The sequence below is a fragment of the Ursus maritimus genome, unplaced genomic scaffold (genome assembly GCF_017311325.1).
Source record: "Ursus maritimus isolate PB19 unplaced genomic scaffold, ASM1731132v1 scaffold_14, whole genome shotgun sequence".
Lineage (NCBI taxonomy): Eukaryota > Metazoa > Chordata > Mammalia > Carnivora > Ursidae > Ursus > Ursus maritimus.
In genome coordinates, this window is record NW_024423786.1 from 54,922,018 (window position 1) to 54,938,104 (window position 16,087).

The 16,087-nt window shown below is 57.6% G+C and overlaps 2 protein-coding genes across 2 annotated transcripts in view; one reads left to right on the forward strand and one right to left on the reverse strand.

The window, feature by feature from the left end:
- The window catches only part of LOC103681827 (amyloid-beta A4 precursor protein-binding family A member 3), a 15,915-nt gene extending 9,809 nt beyond the window's left edge, over nucleotides 1-6,106 (forward strand). Inside the window, 9 exon segments of the mRNA XM_040629591.1 lie at nucleotides 3,836-3,922; nucleotides 4,008-4,087; nucleotides 4,089-4,158; nucleotides 4,558-4,731; nucleotides 4,813-4,915; nucleotides 4,918-5,021; nucleotides 5,593-5,712; nucleotides 5,807-5,947; nucleotides 6,028-6,106. Coding sequence (XP_040485525.1) covers nucleotides 3,836-3,922; nucleotides 4,008-4,087; nucleotides 4,089-4,158; nucleotides 4,558-4,731; nucleotides 4,813-4,915; nucleotides 4,918-5,021; nucleotides 5,593-5,712; nucleotides 5,807-5,947; nucleotides 6,028-6,099 — 951 coding nt within the window. The 3' untranslated portion in view covers nucleotides 6,100-6,106.
- Nucleotides 6,107-6,328: 222 nt separating this feature from the next.
- TJP3 (tight junction protein 3) overlaps nucleotides 6,329-16,087 on the reverse strand; it is a 21,581-nt gene continuing 11,822 nt past the window's right edge. Inside the window, exons 14-21 of the mRNA XM_040629593.1 lie at nucleotides 15,762-15,973; nucleotides 13,320-13,415; nucleotides 8,983-9,053; nucleotides 8,414-8,624; nucleotides 8,233-8,333; nucleotides 7,795-8,058; nucleotides 6,957-7,003; nucleotides 6,329-6,578 (exon numbers count right to left, since the gene is read on the reverse strand). Of these exons, the coding sequence (XP_040485527.1) occupies nucleotides 6,476-6,578; nucleotides 6,957-7,003; nucleotides 7,795-8,058; nucleotides 8,233-8,333; nucleotides 8,414-8,624; nucleotides 8,983-9,053; nucleotides 13,320-13,415; nucleotides 15,762-15,973 (1,105 nt within the window). The 3' untranslated portion in view covers nucleotides 6,329-6,475. The remainder of the gene's footprint in view (nucleotides 6,579-6,956; nucleotides 7,004-7,794; nucleotides 8,059-8,232; nucleotides 8,334-8,413; nucleotides 8,625-8,982; nucleotides 9,054-13,319; nucleotides 13,416-15,761; nucleotides 15,974-16,087) is intronic.

Consider the following 16,087-nt stretch of genomic DNA (forward strand, 5'->3'; position numbering starts at 1 on the left):
ACTGCCAGTGGGACCCGGTGCCGGGCGCTCTGGCAGCCTGAGTCAGATGGAGAGTGGGCCGGTATTGAGGACCTGGGTGCAGCAGTTTGAGGCTCTGCCTGGTGATCTGGTGGGCTTGTCCCCAGATGGACCTCCTGCCCCTTACGCGTGGCCACGGGCCACGGCCTGGCCTCCCAGGGCGTGCTGATGCCCACGGGCTCTTGTGCAGGCCGGCGGGGCGACCTGCTGAGCCTTTTGCACTGCCAGAATGCCCCTCCCTCCCAGTCTTGTCCCAAGGAGCCTCTGGACCCTGCCCCTCGCCCGCTGCAGCCCCCGAGGACCCAGACGGAGATACCAGTGCCCCGGAATGGGTGGAGGGAGCTTCTGCCGAGCAGGGTGGCAACAGGAGCTCAAGCAGTTCCCAGAACCCTGGCTGGAGACGGTGCCTCTGGTTACTCCTGAGGAGCGGCCTGCTAGTACCCAGGTAGGGCCTGTCCGCCCCAGGCCGCCTCTGCTGCCAGGAACCAAGCCAGGGGACTCAGTCCTGCCCCTCTTCTATCTTTTCCAGAGCCCCAAGACCTGGTGCCATACCCTGCCCTCCAGGGTGAGTGTCCTGCCCACCTGGCCCCAGGGAGTTACCTTTCAGAATATCCCCAATCAGGCTCCTCCAAAATGGCACAAAGTTTGCCAGCAAGGAGTTGTTTCTAGAGAGGCTCGAGGGTGGGTTGAGTAGATTCCAGATGGTCTGGGAGGAGAGAGAGTGGTGCGAATGTTCTAGAATGAATAGGGAATGGAAGAGCAGGCGTGGCATTTGTAGCACTGGGTTCCAGAGCAGGGTGGCACGTTGCCATCTGTGATCAAGTCCAACCCGCCTGTTCTGGCGTGTCTTACAAGTTAACAGTGGCTTTTACGTTTTTAGCGGTTGGGGAAAAAACAGAATAGTATTTCTTATGCGTGAAACAAGTACAACTCAAATTTCAGTGTCCAACAAAGATTTATTGAGACACCGTCATGACCATTCTTAACTTGTTTGCGGTGGTTTTCACATTACGGTGGCCAGGCTGGGTCGTTGCAGTGCGGACCATCTGGCCCACAAGACAAACACTTTTACTGTTTGGCCTCCTGCATAAAAAGTTTGTCGGTCTTGGGCACCTGCGTGCCTCGCGGCTTGTGTCCATCTCTGAGCTCAGCTCAGGTCTTGATCTCAGGGCTGCGAGTTCAAGTACCACATGAGCTCGGGCTGGGTGTGGAGCCTGCTTTAAAAAAAAAAAAAAAAAGTTTCTCAATTTCTGCCCTGAAAGCATGGAAAAGAACCAGTTCTGGGCACCTAGAATGTTCTAGGATTTCCCTAACTACCTGAGGCTGTAAGTCAAAGAGAAGTTTTATGGTTGTGGGAAGGTGAAGCTGGTTGGACTTAGAGTTCCAAGAAGGTGCTGGAGTCGGGTGGAGCTGTGACTCACCCTGGGAGTTCTAGAGTTTGGCATTTTGCCTGTGGTTCTAGATTAAAGGACGTGGGCTGATCGTGTTCTAGAATGGTGAACAGAGCTGTCTAGACTGGGGTTTTTCATAATCACGGAGTGACTAGAGTTTATCTACAGTTGTAGACCAGGGGTGTTCTAGCACTGTGGACAGGGCTGTCTGATTCAGAGTAATCAAAGTTCTAGAGTTGCTATACAATAGAATCATAATGTGAGCGATGTGTGACTTTTTTTTTAAATAAGGTTTTATTTATCTTGAGAGAGAGTGCGCCCATGCTTGCAGGGGAGGGGCAGAGAGCAGGAGAGAGAAAATCCCAAGCAGGGGCGCCTAGGTGGCTCAGTTGGTTAAGCATCTGCCTTTCGCTCAGGTCATGATCTCAGGGTCTTGGGATTGAGCCGCACATTGGGCTCCCCTGACCGGGAGCCTGTTTCTCCCTCCCCTCTGCTCCCCCTGCTTGTGCTCACTCTCTCTCTCAAACAGCAAATAAAATCTTAAAGAAAAAGAAAATCCCAAGCTGACTTCCTGCTGAGCGTGGAGCCCGACCAGGCTCAATCCCACGTGCCCTGAGATCTGACCTGACTGAAAATCAAGAGTCAGATGTTCAGCCGACTGATCCAGCACCGCCCCCATGTGTGACTTTTAATTTCTAGTTATCTGCTTTAAAAAAATAAACAGGGGCACCTGACTGGCTTGGTCAGAGGATGTCGACTGTTGATCTTGGGGTCGTGATTTCGAGCCGCGTTAGTGTAGAGGTTACTTAAAAAAACAAAAACTTAAAAAAAAAAAAAAACAGGAAAAAGTAATAACATTTTGATTACACAATCTATTTAAGGTGTTGTTTCCATGTAATCCATATCTTACACTTATTTTACCTTTTTATCATGCTAAATTTTCAAAATCCAGTGTGCATTTTCAGGTGCCACATTTCAGGTGCACAATCCCCACCTGAGCCTGGCTGCTAGCGTATTGGAAGGTGCGGTTCTAGAACCCCGGAGTGGAGTTCTGTTGTTCCAGAATGCTTAGGTCACGAAAGATAATGGGCAGAAACGGGCTGTAGTTTAAATTCTGCAAGTCCTCAGAGCCGGGACCTGCACCTGCAGTTCTAAACCAGAAAAGCAACGCTCCTGGTTGAGAACATTCTAGAACTGGCAGGGTGGCTGGTTCTGGATTGTTCAGGGAATTACGGAGACCGTGATGGCACAGTTCTGTGTGGTTCTGGGCTAGGTTGGTGGAATTCTAGAGCGACGCGCAGTTGTTCATTTCTGGACTGCACATCACTCTATAGACTGGCTGGGTACAGCTGAGGTGTCCCGACTATTTGAGGGCGTTCTAGAACCATAGGAAAGAGCTACAATGCCGTCACAATTAAGAAGTTACAGAATCACAGAGTGGGAAAATGGGATTCTGGAGGCGTGCTGATTTCTAGAACCCTAAGAATTCTATGGTTTGAGACCTGTCAGGGAGCTCTGGAACCACAGATGGGAGCCATTTGGGGTTCTGGATGGTGTGAATTTTGGACGTGGGAGATGTCTCTTCTCTGATTGGGCAGTTGTACAACTGTGAAATACAGTTGTTTCCAGTGTGGGCTGACAAGGGAGAAATCTAGAACAGCAGGCAAAGCGAACTGGCTCCAGATTGATTTAGGGCATTCAGAACCATTGGGTGCAGTTGACTATGGTTTTATAACATTGCTGGTTTTAGAAATGGGACTGCCTGGTTTTGCCGATGACAGGATTCTAGAAACACAGGGTGGAGGTGCCTGAGTGCTAGAGCGGTTTTGGATCTGGTTGTGGTTCTAGACTCCGAGGGCTCCTGAAACTGGTTTCTGTGCCCTGGAGTCCTTGAGCCGTGGACAGGAGCTGGCTCTAGACTGACAACAGGGCTCTGGATGTCTGTGGCTTCTGCTGATGGGATGGTTCTGGAAGGTGGGCGGACGTGTGTTGCTCAAGAGTGCTCAGCCAGGGGTAGAACTCTGTGCTTCCAGACCCGGAGGAGCCACGACCCAGGGCCGAGCCTGGGGGTTGGACACGCGTGGCTGGGGGCTCTCAGGGGCTGACCCTCCCCCACTGTTGCCCTCAGTACCTGGTCCCTGTGACCATGAAGACCTCCTAGACGGCGTCATATTTGGGGCCAAATACTTGGGCTCCACCCAGCTGGTGTCCGAGCGGAACCCGCCCCCCAGCACACGCATGGCCCAGGCCCGGGAGGCGATGGACCGTGTCAAGGTGAAGCCAGGGCTGGGCAGGTGGGGCTCCCCAGGGCCAGCGGGCGGGCGGGTGGGCGGGTGGGCTGTCGGCCGGGTCCCCCGAGGCCCCTGGAGCCCAGCGCGGCAGAGGCTGGGTCTTCGCGGGCCTCCACCTCCCGCTGACCCCCACAGGCCCCCGACGGGGAGACTCAGCCCATGACGGAAGTGGACCTCTTCGTGTCCACCAAGAGGGTCAAGGTGCTGACGGCCGACTCCCAGGTACGGGGCCGGGCCCGGCCTCTGGGGTGAGGGGGCCCCGCGAGGGCCTGCACAGCCCGCCCAGGCCTGGTCTCCCCCGCCGCAGGAGGCCTTGATGGACCACGCCCTGCAGACCATCTCGTACATCGCGGACATCGGCAGCGTGCTGGTGCTCATGGCCCGGCTGGCGGCGGCCGGCACCAGGCCGCGGCCACAGGCTCTACAAGATGCTCTGCCATGTCTTCCACTCAGAGGACGTGAGCAGCCCCGCTCTGGGCATCCTGGGGGGAAGGGGACTCGGGCCAGCCCCCCCCTTCCAGAGCCCACCTGGCCGCACTGTCACCGTAGGCGTCCTTCCATCGGTCCTTGGCGCTGTCGGCTGTCCCCTCCCTGCCCCAAAAGCCCCTGGCCCTTCCCATAAGCCTTGGAGACTGGCAGCCGACCCCCACCCTCCCCTCAGGCTGCCTCCCTCCTTCCCCTCCCCATAGATTCCCAGACAGTGGCTGGTTTCCACAGTCCCAGAAGCCACAGGGCATCGCGCTGTCTCCTGGGAATCCTGCCCCCCGTGGGGGTGGGAGGGCTCGGCCCTGAGGGTTTGGGGGCCCTGAGGAGGTGGGTGGGACACCCCCCGAGAGATGCTGCCCGTCGGCGCGCAGGCCCAGCTCATCGCTCAGGCCATCGGCCAGGCCTTCACCGTGGCCTACAGCCAGTTCCTTCGGGAAAGTGGTATCGCCCCAACCAGGTGGGCGCCCAGCAGAGCCAGGCGCAGACTGACCACCCTCCACAATGGGGATCTCGACCACTTCTCCAACAGCGAGAACTGCAGGGAGGTGAGCAAGCAGGCCGGTGGCCCCCGCCAGCCCCCCCCCCAGAGTGGCCCTCACGGTCCCCGCCCCGTGTCCCCCTCCCAGGTGTGCATCGAGAAGCGCCGGGGCGAGGGCCTGGGTGTGGCCCTGGTGGAGTCGGGCTGGGGCTCCCTCCTGCCCACGGCTGTCATCGCCAACCTGCTGCAGGGGGTCTGCTGGCGCTCGGGGCCCTCAGCATGGGGACCGCCTCACTAGCCATCAGCGGGACCAGCCTGGTGGGGCTGCCCCTGGCTGCCTGCCAGGCCTCCTCGTGAGTCCTCCCGGGGTGGCTGGGTGCCCTTCCCGGCCGGTCAGAAGGGAAGGTGGAGCCTGAAGTCCCACCTGCTTAAGGGTGTGCTCAGGGGCGGAGGGAGGCTTGGAGAGGCGCGCCGTCGGGGTGACCTTGGCTGTTGAGGGCAGGATTTGAATGCACGTGGTCTAGCTGCAGCCCGGGGAGCCTTCCTCTCCGCCTGAGGCAGCCAGTGTGTTCTTGAGTCTTGACCCTCGTGGCTGGTTGGGGAAACCGAAGCCCGGAGCTGGGGAGGGCTGGCCGGGCCAGAGAGGGCAGGCGAGCAGTCCCGAGCATGTTACTGAGTGAGCGTGGCGGATGCTGCTAGAAGCACTCTTGACGGGAAGTGAGGCCACAGATAGGGAGGGGAGAGGTCACCGCTCCGGCCAGTGAGCTGCCCGGCTTGAGTCTGTGTTCTTAACTGCTGCTCAAGGGGTCTTCTAGAATCTAGAGCCTTGACTCTAAAGCCCCATTTCACGAGTGGGTAAACTGAGGCCCCAGGGGGCTGCAGTGTAGCCGGGAGGCCCCTGGAGGCCCACAGCGCCTGTCCTGCACAGGAGCTGAAGTCACAGACCGTGGTAACCCTCAGCATCGTCCACTGTCCGCCAGTCACCACGGCCATCATCCGCCGGCCCCACGCCCACCAGCAGCTGGGCTTCTGCGTGGAGGACGGCATCGTGAGACCCCGGGCCGGGTTGGGGGTGGGGGGTGGGGGTGGGGGCCCCGAGCACGGGCGGCCTGAGCAGCCGCGGCCCCTGACGGTCCCTCCAGGTTTGCAGCCTCCTCCGGGGGGGCATAGCGGAGCGTGGGGGTGTGCGCGTGGGGCACCGCATCATCGAGATCAACGGGCATAGCGTGGTGGCCACGCCGCACGCCCGCATCATCGAGCTGCTCACCGAGGCCCACACGGAGGTGTGCGGGCGCGGCGGGTCCAGGGGGCCTCCTGCGGCGCGGCCCTCCCTGAGCCGCCCGGCCTCTCTCTGGCCCCCCAGGTCCACATCAAAACGATGCCAGCCGCCACCTACCGCCTGCTCACAGGCCAGGAGCAGCCCGTGTACCTGTGACCGGCCAAGCGCCCCCCGCCCCCCGCCGCACCGTGCCTTAGCCCCAGCAGCCCTGGGAGCCCGTCTGCAGGGCCTCCAGGGCTTCTTGGTGCCGTGCTGTTTTCTGATATAAAACATTAAATGCGTAAAAAATGGGCAAAATCTCAGATCGAGGTCTGTGGTGTTGAGAGAGGAAAGATAGGACCGACTCTCACTCCGTGTCCTCCCCAGAAATCTCCAGACCCCAGCGTTGTGAAAATACTCTATTTATTAAAGACTGGCAGAAGGAGGCGGGGTTCTAGGTTCTGAATGGGAAATCGAGTCCCAGCTCTGGGTGAAGAGCCGGGGGGGGCGGGTGGAGAAAGGAATATGGGTCAGCACGGCCACCTGGGAGGGGTCACAGGTCAGTGGCCGGGCCCCAGTCATAGCCGTCCTCATCAGAGGACTCCGTATCTTGAGCTCGTGTAAACTTTTTCTTCAGGGCCTCTCGCCCGTAGGTCCTGGGGATCAGGAAACAGAGGAGAGGCTGTGGGCAGTGGGGAGGCCTGAACTACCCTTACCTGAGGCTGACTCTCTGCTACGCACAGTGGGTGTGGACAGAGACGAGCAGGACTGCGCGTTTAGGGGTCAAGCCTCCTTAACAAACTCCTACACACCCTTCAAAGCCCCATCTCATGTCCTGTCCTTCCGGAAGCTTTCCCAGTCCTCTCAGGAAGTGGGCCCTGACTCCGTGGGGTGGGATTGGCCCTTCTGCTTTCATCTTGCCCACTAGGCTGGGAGCACATGAAGACATAGCTTGATTCTAGGTCCCTTCATCCCCTGAGCCTGAGTCCCAGGAAAAGGGCTGAGGGGCTCCAGTCTGGAGTACGGGGGCTTACCGCACACTGTCCTGTCGCCTCTGACCGTGGCGGGGGTGGTCGTCCACCTCAGAGGGGGAGAAAGGAGGTCAGCACTTCCCCCAAAGTGAGAGAAACTGGGATGAAGAGCACCCCCTCCCCCCAACTCCCCACCTTGGCCCAGGCAGTGCTGCCACAGGCTCTCTCCTCAGCTCACACAGGTCTGCAACTCCTCTCTAATTTTTAGTGAGAAGATATGCTGGGGACAGGGTGGGGGTGGGGGAAGGCCTTAGCTGAGATCCCCTAGCCTGTCAGCAGAGGAGGAATTGGGTTTCCCATCTGCAAAATAAGTTCGTGTATGGAAAGTGCTTAGGATAGTGTCTGCCCCATAAGCAAGCTGCTATGGACAGTTGAGCAGGTTGGGTACTGCACAACTCCAGGGAGCACATCATAGATTTGTGCATTTTCACATTTAACTAAAGAGGGCCTGGAGGAAGGGGTACCTTTGTCAAATTTACAGAAAGGCACTGTGGGGGGTGAGGGAGTCTTACAAAGAATAAATGCTATGTAAATGTTTGTTACTGGTAAACACCCAAGTTGTATGGGCTGGAACTTGGGTAAGCACACTGAGTTTGAAGAACCACCTTGTGACATCAAGATTGATCTATCTCATTGTATCCCAGATAAGGAAACACAGTGGTTGAAACATTTGTTTTAAGTTGTTCAGTGACTCAGGCTCTAATAGCCTAGGTTTCGGGCTGAGATACTGATCTCAGCAGAGAAGCTTCTGTTTGTCGACATCCTGTGGGGAAACAGGCTCCCCGTGTGTCTCAGGCCCCTCCCAAGACCCCTGCCAGGGCCACCCCCGGGCCCTGCTCACCTGGACCCCTTGGGGACCGGAGGCTCTCCTATGATCCCGCGGGCTCTGGGGCTCATCTGCCAGCACGGGCTCGGAGGACCGGGCCAGAGCTGGCGCGGGGGGACCCTCGTCCACGTCCGTGTGGGGCCCACCCTCGCCGTCTGTGTAGCCCTCGCCATCTGTCTCGTAGTCACTGTTGACCCGGCTGTCACAGCTCAGATCCGCAGAGCTGTCGGCCAGGTCGCGGTGAGGAAGCTCTAGGTTGTCCTCCGAGGAGTTGTCCAGCTGCGGGGCGGGGTGGCCAGGCTGAGCCAGGACCCCCGAGCCAGGCCTTCCCTGGCCTCAGACCAGATCCCCGACCCAGGACACCAGCCTTCAACCTCAGTCCCAAACCAAGGCAAGACCCTGACCTCAGGTCAAATCTTGAGCATGGACCTGCCCCCAGCCCTGACCCGGTACCTGGTCCTCGGCCGTCCAGATGGGCCGGGTCTGCTGCTCCCGGATGATGGCCTTGAGCTCCTGGTACCAGCTGTCACTCGTGCCGTGCAGCGGGATGGTGGCTGTGGGGAGGGGGTATCAGTGCGGCAGAGACCCGGCCCAGGCCCCATCGTCTGCCCGGGACCCCCAGCTCCCAGCCCACCCGTGAAGAGGTGCTCGCTGTGCTTGCGTAGTTTCTGGGCTTGGGCGTAGAGGCGGCGGCTGCTGCGGCGGGAGGCGGGCGCCAGCCACTGGCGTAGGGCCTTGAGGGCCGGGCGGCTCTCAGGGGCGCAGAAGACCACGATGGGGTAGTACTGCACGTAGTTGAGGCGTTCGACCGCCGACGGCGTCACGTCCAAGAGCGCATGCTTGTTCTGGGCCCAGCCCGCAGAGGGGGCGGGGGTGGGGGTGGGGGACAGACCACGGGGAGAGAAACACCCAGAGACAGAGAGGGGGGCGGGTCAAGAGGCAGGTGAAAGATCAGCTGATCAGAGATGGAGGTGAAGGCTGAGGTCAAGGTGGACCCCAGCCTTGTACCGCAGGCCGGCACATCAGACGGGGGCTGTGATAGCCCAGGGGTGGCCCCCGTGTCCCTCCCAAGCCCCCACATCACAACTCCTCCCAAGGGGCGCTGTGGGAGTGAGTCCCTGCTGTGCAGCGTGGGGCGAGAACAGGAGGCCTGCGCCTTGGTTCCCCCCCTTGAAATGGGACCCACAGCAGGACCCTGCTTACTTTCTCGGCAATCACGCGCACGGTGTCTAGCTTGATGACCTTGGAGGGGCTGTCCGTCCTCAACACACTGTCTGTGGAAGGGAGAGAGAACCCGGCAGCTTCAGAAGGGCGTTCCCCCAGCTGCTCAAATTCAAGCCTACCTGCCCCTCCTCTGCTCAAGAACCCACCATGGCTCCCCATCGCCCTGAGAGCAGTCCTAACAGCAGCAGCTCCCCTAGCCATATGCCTGGCGCTCACTGCACTCGGTCACCCTTGCTGACCGTGGCCGACACTGCTACTGGCCCACCAGGCAGGCGGAAACAGTCTCAGGGACACAAGGTCACTGGCTCAGGGTCAAGGAGCCAGAAAGGGGCAGGGCAGGAGCCTGATTTAGAGTCGGTGTTCCAGACACTGGCTCTCCCAGACTTGACCCCAACTCTAGGCCTTTGCTCAGACTATGTCGAAGGAAGCTGCTCTCCCATCCCCCATCTGTCCTCTAGGACTTGAGATGGAGCACTGCTTCCTCCAGGAAGCCCTCTAGTATAGCCAGGCGGCTGAAGGAGGAGACACCCTGCCCTGGGGGACCTAAAAGGAAGGGGTACACAACTTTACCTGGTTTTTATTGTTATAAAATGCACATAACATAAAATACACCACCTCAGCCGTCTCAGGCGCGGCTCGCGCACGAGCACACTCACGCCAGCCTGCAAACACCCCCACCCTCCGTCTCCAGAACGTTCCATCTCCCCACCTGGAGACTCTGTCCCCAGGAAGCACGGACTCCCCAGCCCCTGCCCCAGCCCTGGCTCCCACCATCTCCTTTCTGTCTGTGTGGACGGGACTCCTCTGGGGACCCCCTGGGAGTGGGGACCTGCGGGATGTGTCCTTCTGGGTCTGGCTGCTCTTGCTGAGCACGGTGTCCTCAGGGTCCCTCCACGTCGTGGCAGGTGTCAGGGTCCCTTCCTAACACTGGACCGTGTTCAGCGTGTGGACGGACCACACCGTGTTTATTCATTGGCCTTGAGGTCTGTCCACAGTTCGGCCGCTGTGGACAATGTTGCTGGGAACTTGGGGGGGCAGGTACCAGCGGGAGCCTGGCCTTTACTTCTCTTGGGTGTAGACCCACATGTGCACTCGCTGGCTGGGTCCGATGGTGACTCTGTGTTTAACTTTCCGAGGAGCTGCCAACTGTCTTCCCCAGCGGCCGCCCCCCTGCCTTCTCCCAGCCTCGCCTGAGGGCTCCGACTTCCCACAGGCTCACGGACACTTGCTCCGTTTGACGCTATGGCCCCTCTCGGGTGTGACTGGGCCTCGCACTTCCCTGATGACTAGTGACGTCAGCACGCCCTGGCCCTCTGAACCACACCCAGGAGCCGCCTGCTCCCAGCACGTTCCTGTCCCGCAGACCCTGCCTCCCAGTTGCTCTTGGAACAGCCTCCTGAAGGCTGCTGAGCCCCCGGGGCAGTGAGGAGGCCGAACCGACACAGGGCCTCGCTCCTGAATGGCTCACACCTCCTGCGTGCCGGGGTGGAGGCGCCGCGCTCCCTCACTCGGTCCTCCCGCCGAGCACAACACACCCCATTCGAGAGACGAGGAAGTGAGGTCTCAGAGAGGGCAAGCCACCAGCTCAGGGTCACCCAGCCACGAGGAGCGGGAAGGGACTTAAGGACACTGATCCACTGGACTCCCTGGCATTGCCTCGAGCTGACGGGTGCCCACCTAACGGCCTCACTCGAAAGCCGGGCCAGAGGACCCGCCAGCAACTATCTGCAAAAGCCCCTCCACCCTCCTCCGGGGGCTCCTCCCCGAGATTCTTGCCGCACGGTGCTATGAGCCGAGGCTTTATTAAGTGCATCCACTCTGCGAATACTTCTCTCTGCGGGAAAGCAGCCACAGGCACTATGTCAATCAGAGGGTGTGGCTGCATCCCAATAAAACTTTATTTGTAGATGCTGAGATTTGAAGTTCATTATCATTTTCACGTGTCACAGAATTTTTCTCTTCAACCATTTAAAATGTGTAAATACGGGCACGTGGGTGGCTCAGTGGGTTAAGTGTCCGACTTGTGATTTTGGCTCAGGTCATGATCTGGGGGGGGGGTCGTGAGATCGGGCCCTGCACCGGGCTCTGCACTCAGCGGGGAGTCTGCTTGAGATTCTCTCTCCCTCTGCCCCTCCCCCCTCGTGTGTGCGCGTGCACTTTCTCTCTCTCTCTCTGTAAAAATGTGTAAATACCATTCTTAGTTAGCAGGCTGTATAGAAACTTAGCTGATGGGCCAGATGTGGCCGGGGAGCTTTAATTTGCTGACCCCCTACTCTAACTTGTTTCTGTAGAGGCTAATTTTGGGTCTCCTCAGGGGAGCTTCTCTATCTAGTTCGATGCTGGGTCGGTAGCTCAATAAATATCTCTTCCCCATACGAAGGAATGGGTGGCAGGTGGGCTGCCTGGTGAGCTGTGTTAAGAAGGATTCTTAGGCTCTCTCCAGACTAAGAGTGCCAAGACTGACTCAGGACGTCCGGCCCCCGGCATTAGAGGGGTGCTGGTGACTCATGTGTCTCATGTTTCCACGGGCTGTTCTACCTCTTTCCCCAAACAGCAGCAGCAGCAGCCCACTCATCAAGCTGCTTCGGCCCCAGCGGCAGGCCAGGGTTGTCAAATGACCCCCGCAACAAGGCTGCCATAGGACCTGTGTTCTCACCTGCGATTTCGAACTGGTCAGGCATCTCAGCAGTCAACTTCTGCATTGCAATGTCTGCCACGGGCCCCAGGATCACCACTGGGCGCTTGAAGCTGGCTGAGGGGCAGAGAAATGGCAACAATCAAGGTCCCATTTGCAGTGAAGATTGCTACATCTAGCCAGGCCCATGGCCGCCCAGCTAAAGACTACATCTCCCAGCGTCCCCTGTAGGCAAGGACAGCCATGTGACCACATCCTGGCCAATGGGGTGCAAGCAGAATGGATGTGTGCGGTTCCGGGCTGTATCCTTCCGGGAAAGGTAGGAGACCTCGTCACCTTCTTGACCCTTGCTCCTGGCTGGAATGTGGGTGTGGGCGCGCCATGTTGGACCATAGTAAGGCAGAAAAACAAGACGCGAGGAGACCACCGTTGGCTCTTACTTTAAAAAGAGGCGTCTTGTCTGTCTGCAGCTGTCACATGGGGTCTGTTAGAGCAGCTGAACCTCACTAACTCAGTGGTCAGCAGACTACAGCCAGGGGGTCACATTCGGCCTACTGCCTGTTTTATAAATAAAGTTTTATTAGAACACAGTCACGTCCACTTGTTTCCTCCTTTCTCGGGCTGCCTTCCTGCAGAGCTGCGTTGTTCTGCAAGAAATTACCTGGCCCACAAAGGCGAAAACTTCGTCTTTGACCTTGTACAGGAAGAGTTTGCCAACCCCTGGATTGATGGATACACCATTTTAGCCATGAGGTCCACCCTCCTCCGGGGGCTCCTCCCCGAGATTCTTGCCGCATGGTGCTATGAGCCGAGGCTTTATTAAGTGCATCCGCTCTGCAGATACTTCTCTCTGCGGGAAAGCAGCCACAGGCACTATGTCAATCAGAGGGTGTGGCTGCATCCCAATAAAACTTTATTTGTAGATGCTGAGATTTGAAGTTCATTATCATTTTCACGTGTCACAGAATTTTTCTCTTCAACCATTTAAAATGTGTAAATACGGGCACGTGGGTGGCTCAGTGGGTTAAGTGTCCGACTTGTGATTTTGGCTCAGGTCATGATCGGGGCGGGGGCGGGGGGCGGTCGTGAGATCGGGCCCTGCACCGGGCTCTGCACTCAGCGGGGAGTCTGCTTGAGATTCTCTCTCCCTCTGCCCCTCCCCCCTCGTGTGTGCGCGTGCACTTTCTCTCTCTCTCTCTGTAAAAATGTGTAAATACCATTCTTAGTTAGCAGGCTGTATAGAAACTTAGCTGATGGGCCAGATGTGGCCGGGGAGCTTTAATTTGCTGACCCCCTACTCTAACTTGTTTCTGTAGAGGCTAATTTTGGGTCTCCTCAGGGGAGCTTCTCTATCTAGTTTGATGCTGGGTCGGTAGCTCAATAAATATCTCTTCACCATACGAAGGAATGGGTGGCAGGTGGGCTGCCTGGTGAGCTGTGTTAAGAAGGATTCTTAGACTCTATCCAGACTAAGAGTGCCAAGACTGACTCAGGATGTCCGGCCCCCGGCATTAGAGGGGTGCTGGTGACTCATGTGTCTCATGTTTCCACGGGCTGTTCTACCTCTTTCCCCAAACAGCAGCAGCAGCAGCCCACTCATCAAGCTGCTTCGGCTCCAGCGGCAGGCCAGGGTTGTCAAATGACCCCCGCAACAAGGCTGCCGTAGGACCTGTGTTCTCACCTGCGATTTCGAACTGGTCAGGCATCTCAGCAGTCAACTTCTGCATCGCAATGTCTGCCACGGGCCCCAGGATCACCACTGGGCGCTTGAAGCTGGCTGAGGGGCAGAGAAATGGCAACAATCAAGGTCCCATTTGCAGTGAAGATTGCTAGATCTAGCCAGGCCCATGGCCGCCCAGCTAAAGACTACATCTCCCAGCGTCCCCTGTAGGCAAGGACAGCCATGTGACCACATCCTGGCCAATGGGGTGCAAGCAGAATGGATGTGTGCGGTTCCGGGCTGTATCCTTCCGGGAAAGGCAGGAGACCTCGTCACCTTCTTGACCCTTGCTCCTGGCTGGAATGTGGGTGTGGGCGCGCCATGTTGGACCATAGTAAGGCAGAAAAACAAGACTCGAGGAGACCACTGTTGTCTCTTACTTTAAAAAGAGGCGTCTTGTCTGTCTGCAGCTGTCACATGGGGTCTGTTAGAGCAGCTGAACCTCACTAACTCAGTGGTCAGCAAACTACAGCCAGGGGGTCACATTCGGCCCACTGCCTGTTTTATAAATAAAGTTTTATTAGAACACAGTCACGTCCACTTGTTTCCTCCTGTCTCGGGCTGCCTTCCTGCAGAGCTGCGTTGTTCTGCAAGAAATTACCTGGCCCACAAAGGCGAAAACTTCGTCTTTGACCTTGTACAGGAAGAGTTTGCCAGCCCCTGGACTGATGGATACACCATTTTAGCCATGAGGAAACGGGCACAGAGGGCATCCTGGCAAGAGGAAAGGGGGTAACCAGCCCCCTCTTTGTACCCTGACTCTGCTCTTGTTCTCCTCTTCTGGACTCCAGGCCTCTCTCTCTCTCTCTCAAAAACTCGATACATTCAGGTGTCTAAATATTCTTTGGTCAAAATTAAGTTGGTGGCCTTTTATTTTTAAGTCTTTCTCAAAAAATAAAAAATAAGTCTTTCTCCTCTCCTGGACATTGAGCAGCAACTAAGGAGCAGTTCAGCCCATTCCCATCCCTCCGGCAGGTTGTGTGGTTTTTTTAAGGCCTCTGCACTTGCTGTAATTCCTTCTCCCCCGAGGCCATGGGCAAGGGCTCGCTTCCCTTCCTGCCGCCTGGATGGAGCCGTCTCCCCACCAGCCCAGTGCTCAGACGAAGGATCTATGATCTATGTGCTGCTTTTGTGTGTATTTCTAAATATTTGACTAATTTCTTACGATTTTTAGCTTTTTTAAATTCATTTTTAAAAATATACATAACATAAAATTTACTATTTTACTCTACATCTTAAGATGTCCAGTTCAGGGGCATTTAGTACGTTCACACAGCTGTGCAGCTGCCAGCGCTGGTTTCAGGACATGCTCATTGCCCCAAAAAGAAATGTCTCCCTGTCAGCCGTCACCCCCTGCCCAGCCCCCGGCCCCCGCACGAGCCCCCTTCCCGTCCATGGACGAGCCTGTTCTGGACGTGTCACACACGTGGACTCACACGCCATGGGGCCTTCTGTGTCCGGTTCCCTCCCTGAACGTCGGGGGCTCGGGGTCCGTCCCCGGGCAGCGCGGGTGGGCGCCTCGCTCCTGCTCGTGGCAGAGGGACGCGCCCGTGCGCGGGGGACACGCTGTGTGTGTCCCTTCATCTGCTGATGAGCGCTTGCCTGTTTCCACATTTGGGCTGTGGTGCACACGCGTGTGCAGGTCTGGGTCTGACACCTGTTCGCAGCGTGCGTGTGTTTTAAATGGTGTCTGTTTAGCGCCAGCAGCAGCCACTGAATGTACAGCCCCCGCCGGCTGTGCCGCCTGGAGCCACGTGTGGCTGTGGAGCACTTCACATGGGGCTCGTCGGAACCACGACGTGCTGTGAGTGCAAAATACACCCCGGATTCCAAAGACGGTGACACACAAAACGGGACGTGAAATATCTCACTCGTAACTTATAATTGGATTATCTATTAAAATACTTTGGGGGCGCCTGGGGGGCTCAGTTGGTGAAGCGTCTGCCTTCGGCTCAGGTCATGATCTCAGGGTCCTGGGGTCGAGCCCTGTGTCGGGCTCCCTGCTTGGAGGGGACGCTGCTTCTCCCTCTTCCCCTCCCCCACCCTGGTCACTCGCGCGCACGTGCTCTCTCTCAAATAAATAAATAAAATCTTTAAAAAAAAATACTTTGGATACGTTAACAAGATAAATTATTCAAATTCTCTTTAACCATTTCTTTTCTGAGATTATGTATGTCGTTTGCATATTTCAATTAGAAATAAATATTAATTATTAAGGAAAGAAGCCCTTTCCTGTTTCCTTTGGTGCCCTACAGTGACTCAAAAGAGGTATTTTTGGTGGGAGAAGAGAGGTAAGAACAGGGGCTTCCAAAGGCTGGACATGGATGAACACTTGGTCCAGAACTTCCGACAGTATCACGAGCTCCCACCCCGCCCCCGCCCTGCCCTGCCCCAGGGACCCACCTTCTCGTAGCACCACGCGTTCATACGGCGGGTAGTGACCCTGCCTGGTCAGAGCGGACAGGTCCTCGCGGCTCCGATGGGTGGTCTTCTTGGCTCCGCGCCGAAGGCCCCGTAGCCGCCAGAACTCAGCCCGCGCGCTGGAGCCCACCGAGGCGCCCGACCCAGCCCCCACGGCACGCTGGGCCTCCTCCAGGCTGGCCAGCTGCTCCGCCCTGGGGAGAAGCAGGGGACTGGTCACTGAGGGCGGCAGAAACGCAGCCCGGAGACGGTGGGCAGCGAGCCGTGCCCAGCGCCGGCGGGGAGGCCGAGGCGGGGGGGGGGGGGGG